Source organism: Myxine glutinosa, chromosome 8 (assembly GCF_964187855.1).
Source record: "Myxine glutinosa chromosome 8, kmMyxGlut1.1, whole genome shotgun sequence".
NCBI classification, from domain to species: Eukaryota; Metazoa; Chordata; class Myxini; order Myxiniformes; family Myxinidae; genus Myxine; species Myxine glutinosa.
In genome coordinates this window covers 109,753,858-109,775,524 of record NC_136268.1, presented here as the reverse complement: position 1 = coordinate 109,775,524, position 21,667 = coordinate 109,753,858, and the positions used below count along the sequence as shown (strand labels likewise).

Here is a 21,667-nt window from a genome sequence, read left to right as displayed (position 1 = left end):
AGAGTATAAAAGGATGAGGTTAAAATAAACGAACCGCAGTACAGCTGGCTCAAGACTGTGGCAGGCCAGCCGCTCAAAGAGCTGTAGCAGACCCACGTGCATTGGGTGATCCTCATTGACCAATGCTGTGTGGCAACACCGCAGGATACGTTCTGGAAGCCCCACCTCTCCTAGCACCTGCTGATTGCGTTCGGATTGGACCAGAGCCATTAGCTGATCCAGCACAGCAAGCTGCAGAGCTGTTGCATGCTGGAGGGAATATCCACAATCTGCTCAGGGCTTGGAATTACACAGAAGCAAAGCTCCATTAACCACAGTCTAAAATTATTGCGCATTTGCATGGATGTGATGGATCATTTTGTTGAATAATTTTTTTATTGTTTTTTAAGGGTCGAAGGCTCATGGAGGAAAAGTCACAAAAATTAAGCACACACATTAATTTTGCAAAGCAGGACTCTATTTCAGACAAACAGCCAGTGCCCTTTTGGAGGAAGCGACATAACTTCCTGGGGCACTCTGGGGACCAGCGAAACCATCATGTGACGTCACTTTTCTCTCCGCAGATGGTGGAGTAATTAAGGAGATATCTGCCCCCCAACCTCCTCTAAACCTCACCAGCCAAAGTCTATCCAGGGTCGATCTATTCTCTATCCTCTAAGTGCTGAGCATCAAGCAAGGAATCAGCACATAGCACTTTTGAAGTCTTTGGTAAGGCTCGGCCAGGTTTGGAATCAACCACTGACCAAGACTCGGAGCGGATACTATAACCACAATGCCACCGAGTCTGCTAAAAATATAATAAATATAATACTGAAAAACAGACCCTTCTGCTAAAATAGTGTAGCCTGAATAGAATGGTTGCAAAATATTTTAATTTGGACTATTCATGTGAAACTACTCTGAAACAGACCTGGTTGCAGGTGTCATCAATTTAAGGTTAATTGGGTAGAGGGTAGTTAATGAATTAAATAAAAATGAAGCCTCGGTTGTTAAACCGCTGCATTTGAACAAAAATGAGGTTAAAAAAGGAAATGTGGCAATAGGTGAAAGTTTGACACACCTACATAATCAGGTAGTTTGTCGTGTTGGACAATGAAAGTCTAGCATGTGTGTTTGTTCACAACTGTTAAAAAAGTGTGCCCACTCCCTTCAAACCTGTGGCTTCTCAGAATTGATGACACAAGGTAGGAGTTCAACAATAGCAAGAACAGATTCTGGGTGGACAAGAAAAGGAACGTCCAGGCCTGGGGTGAACCCTGGCCAGCCAGGGTTTCGTGGAGGATACCTGGGAATCGGGTCAAGGAGAAGGCCCAGGGTGAGGACAACAACAAAGTACGCAAGGGTCTAAAGGCAAAGGTGAAAGCTTGTAGTACGTTTCATAATTACACGAGTTCCCTTAGGCATGGTGTTGGCTTAATGGTTAAGGTGGTTGGCTTAAGATCTTAGCATCTTGAGTTTGAGCTGCTGTCATGATGTTGAAATAACACCACGTGTGTTGACTCAGCCTGCCATCCTTCCGAGGTCAGCCAAATGAGTACTAGCTTGCTGGGGTGATAAGGCATTCGAGCATCCTACGTCAGTGACGACTTGGTCAGGATTGTACTCCTTAGCCAAATGAAACTGCCTCGGCAGCCCTATGCACCTCTTGACGTGAAAGGAATGGTTATTATTTATTAAGAGCTTCCTTACAAGGACCTTCGATGCAGGAGGAGGTCATTCGGCCCATCAAAGCCTACATTATTATTACCAACTTGTGGTTGGTCATCCATGCTCTATCCTTTTTAAATGCCGAATGTCAAGCAAGGAAGCAGCACATACCGTTTTTAAAGTCTTTGATATGACTTGGTCAGGGTTCAAACTGCCGACCTCCCAGACTCATTGCGGACGCTCTAATCGTTATGGCACTGAGGCTGGCATAATCATAACCTATTCAATGGTATATTCTTTGTGTAAATGGAATAAAATATGGCGAGGAGTATTTTCAAAACACAGAGATAAATAAGGTCGCATTGACAAGGAGAACAAAGTTTGTACTAAACAACAAGAACAGTGGGTTGGCAGAATGGTCTAGAGGTACGCACAATCACCTTTGGGAAGTCTAGCCTGGGTTTGAATCTCAGCCCACCTTCAAACTGCCATCCTGGTGTCTCACAGGCAGGGTGAGACTTCAATTTGTGCACCGTCCATCGCATGGACGTTAAACTGGGTGTCCCACTTGCCAGCATTAACTGGTGGACGTTAAAGATCCAACGGTATACTACGAGAAGAGGACATGAGCTCTCGTCGGCACCATGAACAAATTACAAATTCCTGCCCTAACCGACAGAGGGTTTTGCATCAGTGGCTCCTTAGGATGGTTCATCAGTAGTTCAGTTGTACAACATTTAGCATGTACAGATAATGCCATGTATATGATAATGGTGAGGTCAAAGATGATATTTTCCTACAATAAGAAAATAAGGAAATAAATCAAGATATGTGAACAAACACCTATAATTACAAAGCAATGTACTTAGCAGAAAGCGTCAAGCGAAATTCAAATTCTCACTAAAAATGTTCTTCAGAAAAATGGGGGAAAATAATAAATAAAAGATGTCACATTCTGAGATTGACCTGTCAAAAACATCTGTTGCCATTTGGAACATGAAGTAGAAGACGCTACAGCAATGGTGAAGAGTCGGAGCAATGCTTTCCGCCACGTCCAAGTCTGCTACTCGACTGTGCAGGGTGTCAATGAAACAATCCACAATCCGCTGCTCAGTTGGGAGGCTCACTTCCGCGCACAAAGTTTTGTCTGGTCCATTGGCACTGCAAAAGCATCCAAGAAGACGCAAAGCCTCTGCCAGCTTATCGTAGCGCACTTCGGTGGCAAAATGGTGGGAATTGGCTGGCTCATGACGCATGGCTGCGGTTATTATGCGCACAGAGGCCTGCACAAGGTCCAGGGCTGCACTGGGGTTTTCATTACCACATTCAGTGAGCCCGTCAGCACATGCAAGCATGCCTTCCGCAGAGACCAAGAGTGCCAAAACGTGTACAAAACCGCCAGCACGGCGGAACGAGCGTCGACAACGATGACTCTCAAGAAGGACAGAAACAATGGCCTGAGACAAAAAAAACAAAAAACAGGTCACATTAGAGGGGCGTAAGTCCCATGGTTGGAAAATCAAAATCCCCCAAAAAATAATTCTATGCAACTGACTCTTGTATAGTCTCTCACTGACCTATGACCTCTTCCAGGAAGCAGCCCTATTGCAAGACAACAGCCTACCGTAAGGATGTCAGCACACTGGCAGAGTGCATAGCGAGGCAAGGCATTGGCGAGGGCAAGCAGAGCAATCATTTCATCCTCGCCCCAGGCAGACAACAGCAACTGCTGTGCAACCGCTAGTGCGTGCGTGCGGCAATGCGAGTCTCCCAAGAGAGCATGCAAACCGCGTGGCCCTCCACACTCTCGGAATACATCTTTATAAATGCAGAAAAAAGTGGTCGGAAATGTGAGTTAAAATACAGCAAAGCAAGGGGGATACAACAACAACAACAACAACATGCATTTTAAAGGCCATTTTCCCTGCTAGAGCGGGGGTTAGCCTTGCGGTCCCCATGACAATCTTCTCCATTTTGCCCTATTTTCTGCATCTCTCCTTGTTAAACCCCTTGCCCGCATTTCTTCTTCCACCATCTTTAGCCAAGTCTTTCTCGGTCTTCCCCGTCTTCTACTTCCTTCTACATTCATTTCCATCACTCTTCTCAACCAGTCACTTTCATCCTTCCTCAACACATGACCAAACCATCTCAACCTGTTCCTCTTCACAGCATCAATCACAGGCTCTATTCCCATCATCTTTCGCAATTCATCATTTGTCTTCCTCTCTCTCAACGATACTCCGCACATCCGTCGAACCATTCGCATTTCCACCCTTTCCAACCTTCGTTGGGGTTGCAAGGGGGATAAATGCAAATAAATAAATAAATAATGCACCTTGACTATTTCAATGAAAGGAAAGTGTCCTTCTGTGTCTCATTGTGTTTTCTTTCTCCTATCTTAGTCTACCTGCCAAGGACCAAAAAAAAAAAAAAAAAAAAAAAACTTTTGATGGCATTTTTTTTTGTTAATGGCTGGCATCCATGCTTAAAATGTCCCTTGGGGTATGACAATCATCACTTGGGGAACGCCATGCTGGATTTTTGTGTTAAAGGTCACTCAGAGGTCGACGGTCATCCAGGCTTTTTTTAGAAGTAGTACCATATTGGTAAAGATTTAACTGCATAAATAGGCTTAAAGCTGTCCTATATCATACATAGATGTCTGTCAATAATATTGCTGTTGCTGCTGTTGTTTGAAGAACCTCCCATCCTATCAAACCCCACACAATCCCATCACCATCGCTCTAAGGGTATATTCGTAAGGTGGGTGTCACCTCCCCCAAAATTCCATAATGGGATTGTTGTTGCCCCCATGGTCCTACCAAACCAAGTAGTATCCCATCACCTTTCCATTCATGATTGGTATACCGGCTGGTCTCAAATGAAATGGCATTTTTGTGTTCATTTCATGTTGTCTCGTAGACCAGAGCAGTTATGGTTGACAAATGTTTTCCTTCTTGGAAGTCACAAGTGAGGCAGCAGGGTTTTAGTAACAATCCTCCTAAGACAAGCTCTGTTTCCAGATGTCGAGAATCAAAATCCTTAAAACTGGGGTCTTCACAACTCAAAACCTTTGGCAAACCAATCTTCAGGAACTGTAGCCACGTTACCCCTGCTCTTCGTAGCAGGAACCTAGCTTGCTATACATTTATGCAAGCCTGGTTATTGTGAAGGTGTGATTACAGGTAGGCAGGTTTTGCTTGCTTCATTCTTTATGGAAACCGTCAGGGAGCGTCAGGAAGAGCATCCGGCCATAAAAACATTGCCTCAAACAGGGAGCCATGATTGTCATGGGGCCCGCAAGGCTAACCCCCACTCTAGCGGGGATAAATGGCCTTTAAACGATCATTCATTCTTTATGGAAACCATAGACCAACTCTTCTCTTGATTTTACCAAGAGATATTCTTGGACTAGAGCAAAGTCGATGGTGTGCCATCACAAATCCATAACCTCCCCACCAAAAGCAAAGTTGAAAGATGGGAAAAAGTTCCACAATAATGTCTCAATAACAAATTTTGAGTACCGTAAAACATTTTTTCCGTTTTGACCCCTGTGATCCTAAGTCCCCGCCCCCTGAGGCATGAACCCGAGTCAACTCCAAAAAAAAAAATCGATACACATTTCATATGATATATATTTCATATAAAGATGAAGCTCGTGGAAAAGGTATAAAAGATTAGTGGTTTCATCTGAAAGACAAACTATTATTGTTTAGAAAGCTTCCGCTGGCATGGGGAATGAACCCGTGACCATTGCATTAATAGCACGACAATCTAGCCAACAGAACCAACCAGCAAGACGGATATAACATAGAAGGAACTCGGCCAAAGTTGCTAGGGAGGTTTCAGTTTTATGCAAAAGAAAACCGCCACAATGAAGTTTTGGTTCCTCGATAGCACATACCAATGTTGGAAGCTGAATTTTGAAGCAACAGCATCAACAAATCCAGCACAACAGCTGCAAATTCTTCTTCAGTCTCTTCTTCCTCCAACAGCAGTGCGGTATCATTTCTGGCTGTGGCACAAGCGGACAGAGCTTTTACTTTACAAACCGCATGAAGCTTGTACAAGTGGATTTTGTGGTGCAGCTGTAAAACATGTTTCCTGGAAATAGCTACAATTTATTACATTATCAAGGAAGGAAAGATAATTTTTCAATGTGCCTCTTTGAAGGTGCTGGTGTGCAAGTGTGCCTCCAAGACATGATGCTTACATAAGTCGTGTTTTGGTCGATCACGTCGTCTGACAGTAGCAGAATGCCAGTGAAGGCAACCTGTAAGTGCCTCCAGAAGTCCAGCTTCTCGGTAGGCCTCACGAAGTGGGTTGGGTGCATGACGGAGATAGCGCAGTAGAGACTCAGCCAATGGGAGGCCTGCTGCTCCAGGACATGATCGAAAGATTGATGCCAGACCAGAAAGCTCCACTGGAGGAATGTAATGCAAGCGCAGCACCAAGAAGTCCATGAGGTCAAGGTAGCGTGCACGTAGTGCTGCCGATCTAGGTGGGCCCAGGCTTGCAACAGAGGCCAAGCCAGTGGTATGTCCAGCCCTAGACAGGGAGAAGTAATTGGCACGATCAGACAGGTGGATACTGGTAATGCCATCGAGCGCAGCCAGTGCCAGTGTTTCGTTGCGTGCACGAAGAAAAACTGCCTCCAATACTATGTAGGCCTCTGCATTCCGAATGCTCAGTCCTAGAAAAAAGAAAAACATCAGTTGCTGTAAATAGTTCAAGCAGTGGATCTGATCTAGAAGTTGATGTAAATGTTTCTATGATGACATGCAAGTACTTCAACATTTCACTTAAAAAAAAAAAACTTTTATGCGTATTATAAACAAAACTCTAAATAAAAAACCTTCCCATAAGAGATTTCACATAGGATTTTACAAGTACAGAATGTAATGATAAAAATAAAAATAATATATATATATATAAACACCTTGACCAAGTGGTTGAGGCAAGCTAAACCCAGGAAGCAGGCAAGATGCTCCACCGGATGGCATCATCGGTGGCAGCTCTTTGGCACCGTATGGTGTCAGGGAAGCGATGACCGTGACCAAGTCCCACAAACAGCTGTATGACTCTTTACCTCCCTCTGATTCCAGCCTGATAAGAAAGGATATTGGAAGGGGTTGGGGAAAGGACATCTTAAGCTCAACCCTTCCAAATTTGTGGAGTTGACCAAAAAATAATTAACTAGAGCAATGCGACTGCATCGCCAAAAAGCCTCCATGTAATCCCTGTCCCTGCCCGTGACAATGGGTAGATGCCCTCATTCACTGTCCTAAAAAGAAACAATTTTGATTTAAATCCCTTCAGATGTTCTCAAGTATCACATTTTTACCAGACATGACAGGCTTCACATCGATCGGTGAAGCAGTTTCGGAGAAGGGTTTTTTTTTTTAAATATCGGCTTTCAAGCTAATATGGCTGCCAAACCACGTGACATATGACATCAAAAATGTACACTCTGCATATGTATGGGTAGGGGATCATGTTTGTGAAGTTTCGTGTTGATCGGATAAGATTCGTTTTTCTATCCAAGATGGCTGCCAAAACAGATGATCTACGATGTCATCATTTTCAAACTATATGCAGCAATGGTGTTAGATGATATTTTAAAGTTTCGTATCAATGGGTAAGAGGTTTCTGAGATACAATTGTTTAATATTTTCCTTCAATCCAATATGGCTGCCACACCATGTGACGGATAACATTTTCGTGATCAACTTTTAATAGTCATGCTTAGTCGATGACACATGTAAAGTTTAGAGTCAATCGCTTCAGTGGTTTGGGAGTTTTTTTTTAAGGTTTGAGGTTGAATCCAATATGACTGCCTAACCATGTAACCTATGATGTCATAAATTTAATATTTCAATACAAATGGGTCATACATCATGTGCATGCAATTTCAGATTTTTAGGATAAGGCATTGATTAAAACATTTATGGCTGGTATACCACTTCACTGATGGTGTCATCATTATCATGCTTTTGTTCCCCATAGAGATGACTTGACAATGTGCCCAGTTTAAAATTTTTCCATTCAGCGGTTTCCAAGAAATAAATTTTAATTATTTGTGTTTAACCCAATATGGCTGCCATACCATGTGACCTACATCATAATTACCAAAAGAAAACACTACCCCAAAAGTTTTGTCTCAATCGGACATGTGGTTCCTGAGAAAAATAAGGTTTAGCCCGTATGTTTAAATGTACGGACATCTCAAAAACATAATGCCTTCGGCCACCTTCGGAGCAGAAGCATAAAAACCTAGGGAACAAGATTTGAAAACTTCCTGTTTCCGGTGGTGGCAGCTTTTCTTCTCTGCTCTGCAAGACATGCTTCCGAAAGGCAAGTACACAGTTCTAAATTTCTCTGTTGCCGTCGATTGTTGATCGTATAATGTGCTCATTTCCATGTCTTCTGTGTGCCTGTTCGGGTATTTTGATTTTTTTACACTCTGCCTCGACTGGTTAGGCCTGCCGATCGAACCCTTTGTTTTCTCCCGCACTCCCACACCCTTTTCCCTTTGCTCTCCCTTCTTCCATTTTTCCCAAGTGTTCCGCTGCTGTGTTCCTCAATCCTTTTGGTGGTACTTCCCAGATTTCCATTGTGTTCTGTTCTGTGTTCATGTTCTTCCACAACCTCGACTTTGTCGACAAAAAATAGAAATATAGGGAGCTGTAAAGCTGCATTACGCTTGAAAACTTAAATGACAGTTAATCCATTCCAAAGTTACGGCCAGATTACTTGCTGAAAATGATTCTGCCATGAGAATGAAGACGAAGACGAATGAAGAAGGAGCACGATACTTGGAAAATTTCCCCCCCCCCCCCCCCCCAAAAGTTTTCCGTTGATACAGCAAATTGTCCATTTCATGAAAATTAAAATTTACAATCTTGATCAAAGCTCGGGTCAACAGGATGAAAAATGATGATTTTGGAAGGTTGACCTTGAGTTGACCTTTGACCTTTTGACCTCTAAAATTCTTAGTTTCCCTATTTAGTGACTCAATGTGCAAATGCTGTTCAATTTTCAAGTCAATCGGATGAAAATTGAGGCTATTAAAAATTTGGTCTATGTTGACCTTTTGGCCTATGTTGACCTCAAAAATAGATGGTGGTTGAATTCAGTGACCATATATATAAATCCTCTTAGAAGTTCAAGTCAATCAAATGAAAATCGGTGATTTTAGAAATTTGGCCTATGTTGACCTTTTGGCCTGTGTTTACCTAAAATATAATACGTGGTTGAATTCAGTGACCAGATATGCAAGTCCTCTTCAAATTTCAAGTCAATTGGATGAAAATTGAGGATTTTAGAAATTTGGCCTATGTTGACCATTTGGCCGATGTTGACCTCAAAAATACTTGGTGGTTGAATTCAGTGACCAGATATGCAAGTGGTCTTCAAATTTCAAGTCAATCGGATGAAAATTGAGGATTTTAGAAATTTAGCAAAGTTGGTGACCTTTGGCCTATGTTGACCTTTTGACCTATTGACCCCAAAACAATAGGCTTCTGGCTTTTGACCAACTCTACCATTTGGTGAAGTTTGGTGAAGATCGGTTGAAAATTGTGACCTGTAGGCCGGTAACAAACAAACAAACAGACAGACAGACAGACAGACAGACAGAACCACAAACACAACCGACAAATATACTTGAAAAATCTTCGATTTTGCAAGTAATAAAGCATATATAACAAATAAAAAATAAAACAAGTTGTAAACATAATACCAGCCCCATAGCATGCTACACATAGTGCAAAATATATTCCATGGCACAAGATCAACAACTGTTCGATTTGCACAAACAAAGTCAAAGTCAGAGAGATGTGAAAGATGAAAAATGGAACCTGAGCAAAAAGTTTGGGAGATTGTCGTAACCGCAGCAGGTTTGAAAATCCTCCAAGAGGATTGGCGAAGCCTCACTCGAATCACGCAGGAAGCACAGCAGGCAAACAAGCGTTTCTGCCGCGTCAATCACGTATAGGTCGGGAGATCGCAGAGCAGAATGTGTACAGCGAGCTACCCACTGCTTCCCTGAATCATGAACACACATGGCAGCCACACACGCACAGCGTTAAGGATTTCATATGGCGAACTGATGTAAAAAAAGCTCTGAACGGGAACAAAACCTGAACTATCATTCCTGACAATATATTTGTGGAACATACACAAAACTTCTTTCAAAATGATTAACAGGCTGTCAAAATTGGCATAATTTCAATACTTGTCAAAACCTCAAAATTAACAATCAACAATCTTTGGGTTGGCCTGATCGTGTTTCCCATCTGAACCCGTGGCTCGTGTCGTGAGGATTCAAATCCTATGAAGCAAGTGTTTGTGTATTGTCTACTAATCTCCTTATAATTCATGTGAACTTACACAAACATCTGCTAATGTATTTGTCCCACATGTTTTATGTACAAACAAGCTCCTGCATGAGCCTGAGATCAATGTTTTAAAATATAAAATAAAGCATTACGCATGAAGTACAGTACTAAAGGTCTTTATAGACTTCCTCATTGGAATTGAGCATACTTTCCAGCTCTCGCTTGAATTTATTGCTACCTGGTTATTGTAAAGGATTAAAGTTAGAGGTCCACCTCAAAGTTTAGGAGTGGAGGAATGGTTGATCAGAGTAGTGATGGCAATGTACAAAAGAGCGGCAACAGCTGTAAGGACGAAGGACGGGAACAGTGGTTTGTTTGAGGTGAAGGTGGGAGTGCATCAGGGGTCGGTACTAAGTCCACTACTATTTGTAGCTGTGATGGAAGTGCTGGCTCAGAACGTAAAGGAGGGTTTATCGTGGGAGTTGTTGTATGCAGATGATCTGGTGTTGATTGCGGAAAGTATGGATGGACTGAAGGAAAAGATGAACAAGTGGAAGGAATGTATGGAGACAAAAGGTCTGAAGGTGAATATCGGAAAGACGAAGGTGATGGCAAGTGGTAAAGCATGTGGTGAGGTGGAAAGACCTGGGAAGTGGCCCTGTGCTGTGTGTAGGAAGGGTGTCGGAGTGAACTCCATTCAATGTACAATGTGCGCTGAGTGGGTTCATCAAAAATGTAGTGGTCTGAGAGGGTCATTAACCAGTGTGGCAGCTACATTCAAATGTAAGGTGTGCACAGAGGGAGCTGCAGATGGAGGAAATGTTGAGTTGGATCTTGGAGATGGCGTGAAGCTGGAAGGTGTAAAAACATTTTGCTACCTCGGAGACATGCTGAATGGAGAAGGTGGATCAGACTCGGCAACGGTTGCTAGAGTGAGATGTGCATGGAAGAAGTTTCGGGAAATGAGTGGCATGCTGATGATGAGGGGAGTGTCGTTGAAGCTGAAGGGAAAGGTGTATGCTGCATGTGGGAGAAGTGTTATGATTTATGGGAGCGAGACATGGGTAATGAACGTAGAGCAGCAACGAAGGTTGGAAAGGGTGGAAATGCAGATGGTTCGACGGATGTGTGGAGTATCGTTGAGAGAGAGGAAGACAAATGATGAATTGCGAAAGATGATGGGAATAGAGCCTGTGATTGATGCTGTGACGAGGAACAGGTTGAGATGGTTTGGTCATGTGTTGAGGAAGGATGAAAGTGACTGGTTGAGAAGAGTGATGGAAATCTCACCAAGAAGCCAGGAAACAATATCTCACCATTCTCAAGACCGAACTCTCTTATCTGTCTCCCTCTTCCAAATCCTGGTGGCGTCTGGTCAAATCTGTTTCTGGTGTTTGTTCCCCCTCCATCCCCTCCCTCACCTCAAACGGCTTAACGGCTGACTCCGCACGTGAAAAAGCTGAATGCCTCAACTCTGTGTTTGCCTCTAAATCTTGTGTCCCAAACCCATCCCTCTCTGTACCCACCATACCCAGTCGTACCCAGCTGCTCCTGGACTCTGTGTCCTTTCCTCCTGACAAGGTGGAAAAGTTTCTGGCAACCGTCGACTCTGATTCTGCAACTGGTCCTGACGGCATCAGCCCACGGGTCCTAAAATCATGTGCTTCTGCACTTTCACTCCCTCTTTCTGTTCTCTTCACCCTCTCTTTTGCTCAAGGTCATCTGCCATCTGCTTGGAAATCAGCCAACATCACCGCTTTGCACAAAAAAGGTGCAAAAACAGATCCCAGCAACTACAGACCAATCAGCCTTCTCCCAATTATCAGCAAAGTCATGGAATCCATCATTGCTTCAGATATTAAATCTTTCCTCTTCTCCAATGGCTTGATCTCTGATCATCAATTTGGTTTCAGACCTGGTCACTCTACTCTGGACATGCTGCTTCTGCTTTCTCAACAATGGATGGAGGTCCTCAACGCCAAACAGGAAATTAGAGCTGTCTCCCTTGACATTTCACGTGCCTTCGATACGGTCTGGCACCCTGCTCTGCTCTCCAAACTCTCCTCCTTTGGTATCCATGGAAATCTCCACGCATGGCTGGCGGACTTCCTCTCTGGTCGTAGTCAACGTGTGGCCCTGAATGGGTTTCTCTCATCTCCTCTTCCTGTTCAGGCTGGAGTTCCCCAAGGTAGTGTTCTGGGCCCTGTGCTTTTTCTGGTCTTCATCAATGATCTCTCTGACTCTCTTGAAAATCCTCTCTATCTCTTTGCTGACAACTCTACTCTCTGTCGCTCCATTCCTCATCCCTCAGATCGGCAGTCTGCAGCCTCCTCACTCTCTGCAGACCTGGACAAAATCACAGACTGGTCAAACAAGTGGAACATGTCTTTCAATCCTGACAAATCTCACACTCTTACAATGTCTCTCCGAAAGGACCGACTGGACAACCCTCCCATCTACTTTCTCAACAATCCTCTCCAAGAAGTTCTGTCGCTCAAGCTTTTGGGTCTCACTATCTGCCATGATCTTTCTTGGGAAAACCACATTTCCAAGCTGGCCTCCAAAGCCAGTCGCCGACTGGGCATCCTCCGTCGTGCGAAGTCCTTCCTTGGCACACCTGAGCTCCTCACCACATACAAGGCTTTCATCCACAGCTCAATGGAATACTGTTCCCCCCTCTGGGCTGGTGCTCCTGCCTCACACCTTGCTCGGCTTCACGCTGTTGAGGCCAAAGCTTTCAGAATCATTGGAATCTCCTGCGATGTAGTCAACGCCGAGGGCCTTTCACTCACTCACCGCAGGCAGGTTGGTGGTCTTTCTGTCTTCTACCGACTCCTCTCCGGCCTTGCTCCCCCAGCTCTCTCTGTGCTCTGTCCCCCCAATATTCCTTCAGGTCGCACAAGATCTGCCTGCAACCCTCTTCTGGTTAAACTGCCAAAGTCTAGGCTCTCTGCTCACCTTCACTCTTTCATTCCCCTTTTCTCCCGCCTCTGGAACAAACTCCCCCACTCCCTTCAATCCCACTCCTCCCTCCAGGTCTTTAAAACAGCTGTTCACCACCATCTCTTATCTTCCCCCATCGAAAACCTTGATCTTTTCTACCCCCGGTAATTCACCCCAGAGTCCTTGCAGTGTTCATATGTTTTAATCCTCTCCCACCTCCCCCCAAGTCCTCCCGATGTCCCTGCTCTCAAATGTTGTGTTTGTGTCCTTCCCCCTCTCTTTTGTGTCCTTCCCCCTCTCTCCCCATCTTGTCTACCGCTCCCCTTGTTTTTTGTGTTTTGTGTGTCGGTTTGTCTTTTTGTGTGATTAATGCCTCTTTCACGAGCCTCGATCTTGTATACAACAAAAAAAAAAAAAAAAAAAAAAAATGAATGTAGAAGGAAGTAGAGGACGGGGAAGACCGAGAAAGACTTGGCTAAAGATGGTGGAAGAAGAAATGCGGGCAAGGGGGTGAACAAGGAGAGATGCAGAAAATAGGGCCAAATGGAGAAGATTGTCATGGGGACCGCAAGGCTAACCCCCGCTCTAGTAGGGAAAATGGCCTTTAAAATGCATGTTGTTGTTTGTTGTTGTCCACCTCAAAAACTTGCCATCGCACAATACATTTTTCTTTTGCAAGCCGCAAATGACAGAGGGGCCATCCGTGGTCTTCTGCAAATGGTAAATAGTATGACAGGAGATTCACCGCAAATAGTCAAAACCACAAGTGGTAAACCCACGAATAGTGAAGGTTTACTGTATTGTTATTATGGATTCCTTCTGCTATGTACAACGGCGGCACGGTATCACTGGTCCACTTACGGTGAATAAAGGGCATTAGTTCATAGTATGTATCAAATCTCCATGACTCACAAACATTGAACACCCACCAGAAAAGTGGGGCACACAAACTTAAGCTAGTTTGGCGAACCGTGAATGTAGCGCAGCACGTTGTTGGAGAGGCCACGACGAGCCAGCGTACGCAGTATGTCTGCCGCACCGTGCCGCCAGCCTTGGTTGTATGGAGGACACCAGGAGGAGATGGCTAGAAAGAGCAGACTCATGACATCTTTCTGCACGAGTTCCTCGGCTGGAGAGGAATGCCGGCACAAGCGCACCAGAGTCTGCAAGGGGCACACTTCAGTCATGTACAGTGCCAACAACAAACTGGATGCTTTCAGGTACCAATTATTATTAGCTCACCTGAAGGTTCGTCCTGTGAGCTTATGCGATTGAGCAGTATCAGGAGGTAAGAGTCAGTCAGTCAGTGAGTGAGTCTGTAAACACTTCAGTGATTATCGCTTGAACCAAACGCACAATTTTGATGAAACTTGGCCACAAGCTTCATATCTGATGTCTAACGAAGGTGTGTAGACCGCATCAAAATCTGCTCTCATTAACGGGTTGAAATCAGGCCTGATACACTAAAAATTCCTGTCCTAGCCTACAGGGGAGCGTTGCATCAGCAGCACAGCCACACCCTCAGACAAAAACATAACCTGTATTACCTATAAAACATGACCTGTGAACATGCAAAAACATGACCTGTCAACATATATCGCTGTAATCAGAATTGAGGGATAATGACTGCATTTTATGATGTCATGGACTTGCCCCTGATCCAGGTGAGCTTCAGGACCCGTGGTCCTATTTTTATACAAGGTATATTTTGATACGTTGCTGTATATTCAAAGGGTATAAAAAATGTGAGCCTAAAATTTTTTTTTTTAATCGAAACATCTGTACCTGGAGGTTTTTGTCCTCCATAACCAAAGCTTCATGCAGATATCCAACTTCTGCCCCCTATTGTCACCCCTTCCCCTCCCCCCCCCCCCCGATCCTCACCCACCCTCACCCACCTCACCTACCCCATATGGTAGCAAGGAAAACATGATCAGGAAAACAATGAAATTGTGAATGGAATAAAATAAAAATCAGCTGGACATACACAGAATGAAATTATTCTTATTTAATCAAAACACCCACCTCAACAAAGACCGTCTGTAAGCGAGGCCGTGACTCTGTTTCCTCCGAGGTGTCCACAGGTGGCAGGTCAAAGCAAAGGTAAAGGCATTTCACAAGTGTGGATGGCAGAGACATGGTTGCCATGATGTCCACGACTTTCTGTCAGAGGAAAGAGACGATAAAGTAGTGGAGACCCTGAACAATTTGTTTATGCAACTTCCACACCATGGGTGGTCCCAGGAGATGACTCGTAGGTTATTCCAAATCAAGGGAAAGACGGATTATTTTTTGAATATTTTTTGACACTTTATTTGGCTTTTTGAGTGCACAAAGATTACTGAAGATAAGGTTTACCCAGAATCCTCCATTGGTTCATTGTATCAATCCACTATGGAGGTGGAAGGTTGTAAAGGTAGGTTCAGTTGGAATGTATTGTTATGAATTTGGGTAGAGGAATATCTAGAGCCAGGTACATCTGTATAGGTACTTCGGGGGCCAGAGACTCGACTGTCGTGATAGGGAATCTATATGTAATAAGTTCTGTGTAGCCCGGATGTCGGTATAAGTGCGTATTTGTGTCCCCGCCGTGAGGGGGCGGGGCGTGCTAAATAGTACAGGGATTATGGATAACATTCCCTCGTTTGTCGTTCCCTCTGTCGCCGACCCAGTGTCCATTATGGCAACGCACTCATTTAGGCACTTAGATAGGTCCCTTAGTGCACACATTAATTAAATCCCCTCCCTTACAAAAAGACGCACCGGAAAGACAAGCAGGAAGCGGCCGCGTACAATGCCGTCGTGGGTGTCAAACATCGTGCAAGGCAAGCTATAGCCACGCCCAAGGAAGTGTGATTGGTTGAGGCGGAAGGCGCAATGGTTGGTGCGGAAGGCGCGAACCTTCGGTCAATCAGGGCAGAAGGCGCGAAACGACCATTTAGAAGGGGATCGCTAGTTGGGGGAAGAGCGGGGGGTGACGTCGGAAGGCGCAAAAAGATCACGAAGAATCGAGGCTCTGGTAGCGCGCCGGGGCTGACGTCACACTGCGCGTGACAAAACGGCTCATTCACGGGCATTTCGCCTCTTCGTGTTGGACCCTTCGTGCTTGGATCTCTCTGCGCTGGACCCTTCGTGCTTCGCTCTTGGAGATCTGTTCGTTCTTCTTCCCTGCGTTCGTCCCTGGTGGTTGTTGGCATCTTCCCTGAGTTCTTCGTGGTGTTATGGCTTGGTGTTTGGAGCGGTGCTTGGAGCGAGGCTGGTGCCTGTGTGTGAGCGGGCCTACCTGGCAGCGTGCGCTGGACTAGTGGAGCGCGCGAACGAGGCGGACTGAGGCCTTCTTCGCGCCAGCATCGGAGCCGGACGAAGCCGCGTTGGACGACGGACACACCATACAGACAGATAAGCTCGCACCCACAGACACACAAATACACGACGATTCTTTTATTTAATTCATTTCCTTTGTCTCGTATCCGAAATCTGAGTGGGGACGTCCCAACCTAGAATTTAGTTTATCACCGTATTTCTCTGTCCCGATATTTATTTTGAATAAACCCTTCTATTATTTTCTTTTTCCATTCAAAATCCTGTGTTCATTTTGAGTTCATTCCCTGCAGGATCGAGGGCTGCTGTCGGATCGCTACAGGTACGCGCGTGCTCTTCTTCCTCTCCATTCTCCCCCCCCCCCCCCCCCCCGAGCTTTTATAGTCGAATCCGTAATTGATCGTCGCCTCAAGTAAAGCCGTTTGGTCATCCACGGTCCTATGGTATTAGCCGAGGGATTCGCGCGACAGTATTTTTTGCCAATTTTTTTTCGTCAAAGATTGCATTTCCAATGCAATAAGTTCCAGATACATTGCATCACAGAGCACATTTTGGGGGAAAGTAGATGTTAAGCTGGTCGTATTGTCTGAAGACATTCAAAAGAGACAAAATCTCATAACTTCCAAAGAAGCTATTGTGTCTTGCTACTCTGACCAAGTTCCAAATTCCTATATTCAGGTCTGGAGCAATACAGATCCCTAGAGACTGGACTTTTTCTGGTTTATCATGATATGGCATATAATCAAAGCTGGATTAAACAGTCCGTGGGCCCTAGGCTCACGATCCCTTCGGCCCCACTCAAACCCTCATAATTACAACAGGCACACACACAGATAGGAACGCAATACAATCCAGACGGCCAGCGAGTCAGTACAGACCAAGAACAGACCATTCAGCCACTTAATTAATCACAATTCCTAAGTAATCAATACATAATTAATTACCGGTAATTAATCATTTCTTACCTGTTTGAGGTAGATCACACAAGCCTCCATTGTGTCTTCCTGATGGAGAATTCCTCAACAATGTCATCAAATGACAGCGATGTCATGAACGTGTTCTCAATTGTAAGTAAACAAAGGCATTCAGTCTTTTCTGGCCCATTGTTGATTGCAGTACAATTTTTCACCCATTTCACAACTGAGCAGGGGAAAGATCGAAGCAAAAATAGTTTTCTTTTTTTTAACCCATAATTGTGCGCCCCCACCACACCCCCGAAGTTTGGGTCCTATGCAAGGGCCAAGTTGGCCTATGTGGTAATCCGGCCCAGCATATAATACCAAGAGTTCTGCTTAATGTGGCTGCTAATGGAAAGATCCTTAAAATCCCTTCAACTTAAAAGGCCGAACGCCTTCGTTATGGAGACATGATTGCTCATCATCGACTGAGTACAAACAATAAGCGAGCAGGGATGTCGATAATAATCACCAGTTGGTGAAACATCCCTTACTTGGTTCGTAGCAGCAAGTATGTGCAGGGTATTAAGCAGAGTCCATCCACGGGTTTCATCCTCCCCTGACTTATGTGGGCTCAGGAACTCCAAGATGGCTTGAACAGCAACCTCTGAATGAGAGATAACGGGGGGCAAAGGGAGATGTAAGTGATGAACAAGAATTTGATCATGAGTGAAGTTACGAGATTAACTTTTTTTAAAGAAAGGAAAAGAGCATGCTCAAACATTCGTTTTTTCAATGCCTCATTATCTGCCATAAATGGGAATGGGTTAATAAAGTATTACTCAACAAACAGATGCCATGCGAATGGATTTGGAAATGAAACTGCATTCGGAAACTGGTTTCAACTCAACAAGGGCAATATCGAAATATGCAGAAACAACAGAGTTGGGTGAGCTTGCACTTGCAATAATTCACGAGCGCACGACGATCCAACAAAGGGCGATGGAACTCGTGCACCAGAGAAGAGCTTTTGCCTTCTTATAGATTGCTGCCAATTATAGTGGGACCTATCAATGCAATTCCTTAAACAAATTAATGAAGCAACTAAGCTGATTATACGCACCTGGAGAGCAAGCCAAGTGAGTACAGTGTACGTGATATTGGGATCAGTCCTGTCCCCAAGTCATGAGCTATTTATAAAGGTTTGTAGCGGTTACCGGGAGCATGACACAATTACCCTGCACCGGCCGATGACGCAACCGCCGAGCGGTCACGTGTCCGGACTCGCCCGGGCATGTTGAGACTTGCCTTTACCGGGCGAACGCTTGCCTTGCATACCACGCCCCGTTGAGAGGCGTGGCTTATCTATTTGCATACCACGCCCCGCCTGAGAGGCGTGGCTTTTGTGTGTTGAGTTTCTGATATATATTGCCGCCCGTTCGATGGGCTGATTCAGTGCTTTGGAGTTCGTTTGAGTGAGCTGGGAATAAATAGCTCAGAGAAACTTAATTCCTGGCGTCGTCCATTTTGTCCGATTTTATCGTGCGAGCACAGCTCCCACAATTGGTGACCCCTTTCTACGAACACGGCGATGGAGTCAGCTGTAGCTTTGAAGCTCCCGGGCTTTTGGGAATGTCACGCGGCCATTTGGTTTGCTCAAGCGGATTCTCAATTCGCCCTGCGAAAAATTACGGAGGACACTACGTGCTACCACCACGTGGTCTCCGCGCTCAACGCCTCCTCCGCTGCCTGGGTTCTGAACTTCCTACAGCACCCGCCGGACGCCGACAATTACGGCGCGCACAAAAGACCTACTCCTCGGTGCGTCTGGACTCACGGGGAGCGAACGCGCATGACAACTACTACACCTCCCGGAGCTGGGCGAGGCCCGTCCGTCCAAAAGCATGGACCACATGCTTGCTCTTCTCGGTGACCACAGCCCGGACTTCCTCTTCCGCGAGCTGTTCCTCCAGCGGCTACCCGGGCAGGTACGCTTAGCTTTGGCTAATTCGCCCATCACGGACCCTCGCGCCCTGGCCAAGGAGGCCAATAAATTTTTCTCGGCCAGGCGACACGTCGGAGCGGCCGTCTGGGACCCTGGGCCGACCGAGGCAACGCCCACGCCACCACTGGCGCCTCCACCGGCCGAGTCCGTGCCACTGACGGCTGCGGCCGCCGCTACGCCCCGTCGACCGAACCCGACGCAACCGCCGGAGCCTCCACCAGAGCGGACCATGTGCTATTACCACGCCAGGTTCGGGCAGAAGGCCAGAACATGCCGCCCACCTTGCACTTTCGGCAGGTCGGGAAACGACCAGGCCGGCGCTCGCTGCCTGCCATGAGCGTCGGCCATTCAGGCAGCCTTCTGTTTATCACGGACACGGAGTCCGGGCGGCGATTTTTGTGTGACAACGGCGCCCAGCTGAGCGTGATACCCGCCTCGGTGGAGGACAAACAGGCCGCGCTTTGCGGCCCCGCTTTTGTCGCCGCATACGGTTCCTCCATCCGCACCTTCGGTTCGCGCAGCGTCGCATTCTGCTTCGGGGGCCAGCGCTTCAGGTGGGACTTCATCATGGCGAACGTGCCCATGGCCTTGCTGGGTGCAGATTTTCTTTGCACGCATGGGCTTTTGGTCGACGTCAATCGGCGTCGGCTCATCAACGCGGAGACCTTCAGCTCGCTCGCTTGCTCATTGAGCGGCTCCGCTCCGACCAAGCTGGCCTGCGCGCTCCCGGCCGTGGACGATTTCACCCGCCTACTCGCCGAGTTTCCCGCCCTCACGCAGCCGACGTTTTCGGCCGTCGCCGTCAAGCACGGCGTCGAACACCACATCCCGACCACAGGTCCACCGGTCTACGCCAGGGCTCGCCGCCTCGACCCGGCCAAACTCGCCGTAGCGAAGGCGGAATTCGACGCGCTGGAGCGATTGGGCATTGTGCGACGCTCGAATAGCGCGTGGGCCTCGCCCCTGCACATCGTGCCCAAACCGGGTGGCGGATGGCGACCATGCGGCGATTACCGCCGCCTCAACGACGCCACCACCCCCGACCGGAACCCGATACCACACATACAGGACTTTTCCGCCCATTTGGCGGGGCGGGTGATCTTCTCCAAGGTCGACCTCATTCGGGGCTACCACCAGGTACCTGTCCGGCCGGCCGACGTTCCGAAGACGGCTGTAATTGCACCTTTTGGCCTTTTCGAGTTCCTCTGAATGCCGTTCGGCCTTAAGAACGCAGCCCAGGCCTTCCAGCGGCTGATGGACACTGTGCTGCGCAATCTCACCTTTCTGTTTGTCTACCTGGATGACATTCTCATCGCCAGCACTTCCCGGGCGGAGCACCTCGTCAACCTGCGCACGCTTTTTGAGCGTCTCGGCCAGCACGGCCTCATCATCAACCCGGCGAAATGCCAGTTTGGCGTAACGGCCGTCGACTTCCTGGGGCACCGCATCACAAAGCGCGGGGCCGTCCCGCTGCCTACCAAGGTGGAGGCAGTCACAAGTTTCCCGTGCCCTCGCTCCATCAAGGCCCTACAGGAATTTTTGGGGATGGTAAATTTCTACCACCGGTTCGTGCCTCGCGCCGCCCAACTCATGCGCCCCCTGTACGAAGCCCTCTGGGGCAAGCCGGCCAAGCACGACGTCGCCTGGACCACAGAGATGGACGCGGCGTTCATCGGCGCTAAGCTGGCCCTCGCCAACGCGACCATGCTGGCGCATCCAGCGCTCGACGCACCCATCGCCCTCACCACAGACGCTTCCGACTACGCGGTGGGCGCCGTGCATGAACAGTGGGTGAACGGAGCTTGGCAACCGCTGGCCTTCTTCAGCCGGCAGCTTCGCCCTAACGAGCGCAAGTATAGCGCTTTCGACCGCGAGCTCCTCAGCCTTTACCTGGCTGTTCGCCACTTCCGCCATCTTTTGGAGGGCCGCCCGTTCACGGCGTTTGTGGACCACAAACCCCTGGTCTTCGCCATGGCCAAGATTACGGAGCCGTGGTCGGCCCGCCAGCAGCGCCACCTCTCCGCCGTGTCCGAATTTACGACGGACATCCGGCACGTCGCGGGCAAGGACAACGCTGTGGCCGATTGCCTCTCCCGGTCCGGCGCGAACGCCGTCCACCTGGGTGTGGACTTCGCCCGCATGGCGGCCGACCAGATCGCCGATCCCACGGTGCGAGCCCTCCGGACAGCGGACACAGGCCTGCAGTTGGCCGACGTCCCCTTCAGGGACACAGGCACAGTTCTCCTGTGCGACGTCTCCCTGGGCCAACCTCTCCCCATCGTGCCCACCGGATGGCGGCAGCACATTTTTGACGCCCTCCACGGCCTTTCCCACCCGGGCCGGAAAGCATCACAGAAGCTCGTGGCAGCGAAATTCGTCTGGCACGGGCTCCGTAAAGACGTCCGCGACTGGGCCAATGCCTGTGTCGCCTGCCAGCGCGCGAAGGTCCACCGGCACACCCAGGCCCCGTTGGCACCATTCGACGTGCCCGCGCGGCGCTTCGACCACGTCAATGT

General features: G+C 47.3%; 1 protein-coding gene across 1 annotated transcript in view; it reads right to left on the bottom strand.

Annotated features, from left to right (window-relative positions):
• Positions 1-21,667, bottom strand: part of LOC137432836 (WD repeat and FYVE domain-containing protein 3) — a 223,909-nt gene that overhangs the window by 144,605 nt on the left and 57,637 nt on the right. The window contains exons 4-14 of the mRNA XM_068125081.2: positions 17,701-17,813; positions 14,955-15,092; positions 13,900-14,092; positions 9,507-9,693; positions 6,587-6,753; positions 5,861-6,340; positions 5,552-5,662; positions 3,272-3,465; positions 2,614-3,104; positions 1,156-1,285; positions 35-249 (exon numbers count right to left, since the gene is read on the bottom strand). Of these exons, the coding sequence (XP_067981182.2) occupies positions 35-249; positions 1,156-1,285; positions 2,614-3,104; positions 3,272-3,465; positions 5,552-5,662; positions 5,861-6,340; positions 6,587-6,753; positions 9,507-9,693; positions 13,900-14,092; positions 14,955-15,092; positions 17,701-17,813 (2,419 nt within the window). The remainder of the gene's footprint in view (positions 1-34; positions 250-1,155; positions 1,286-2,613; positions 3,105-3,271; positions 3,466-5,551; positions 5,663-5,860; positions 6,341-6,586; positions 6,754-9,506; positions 9,694-13,899; positions 14,093-14,954; positions 15,093-17,700; positions 17,814-21,667) is intronic.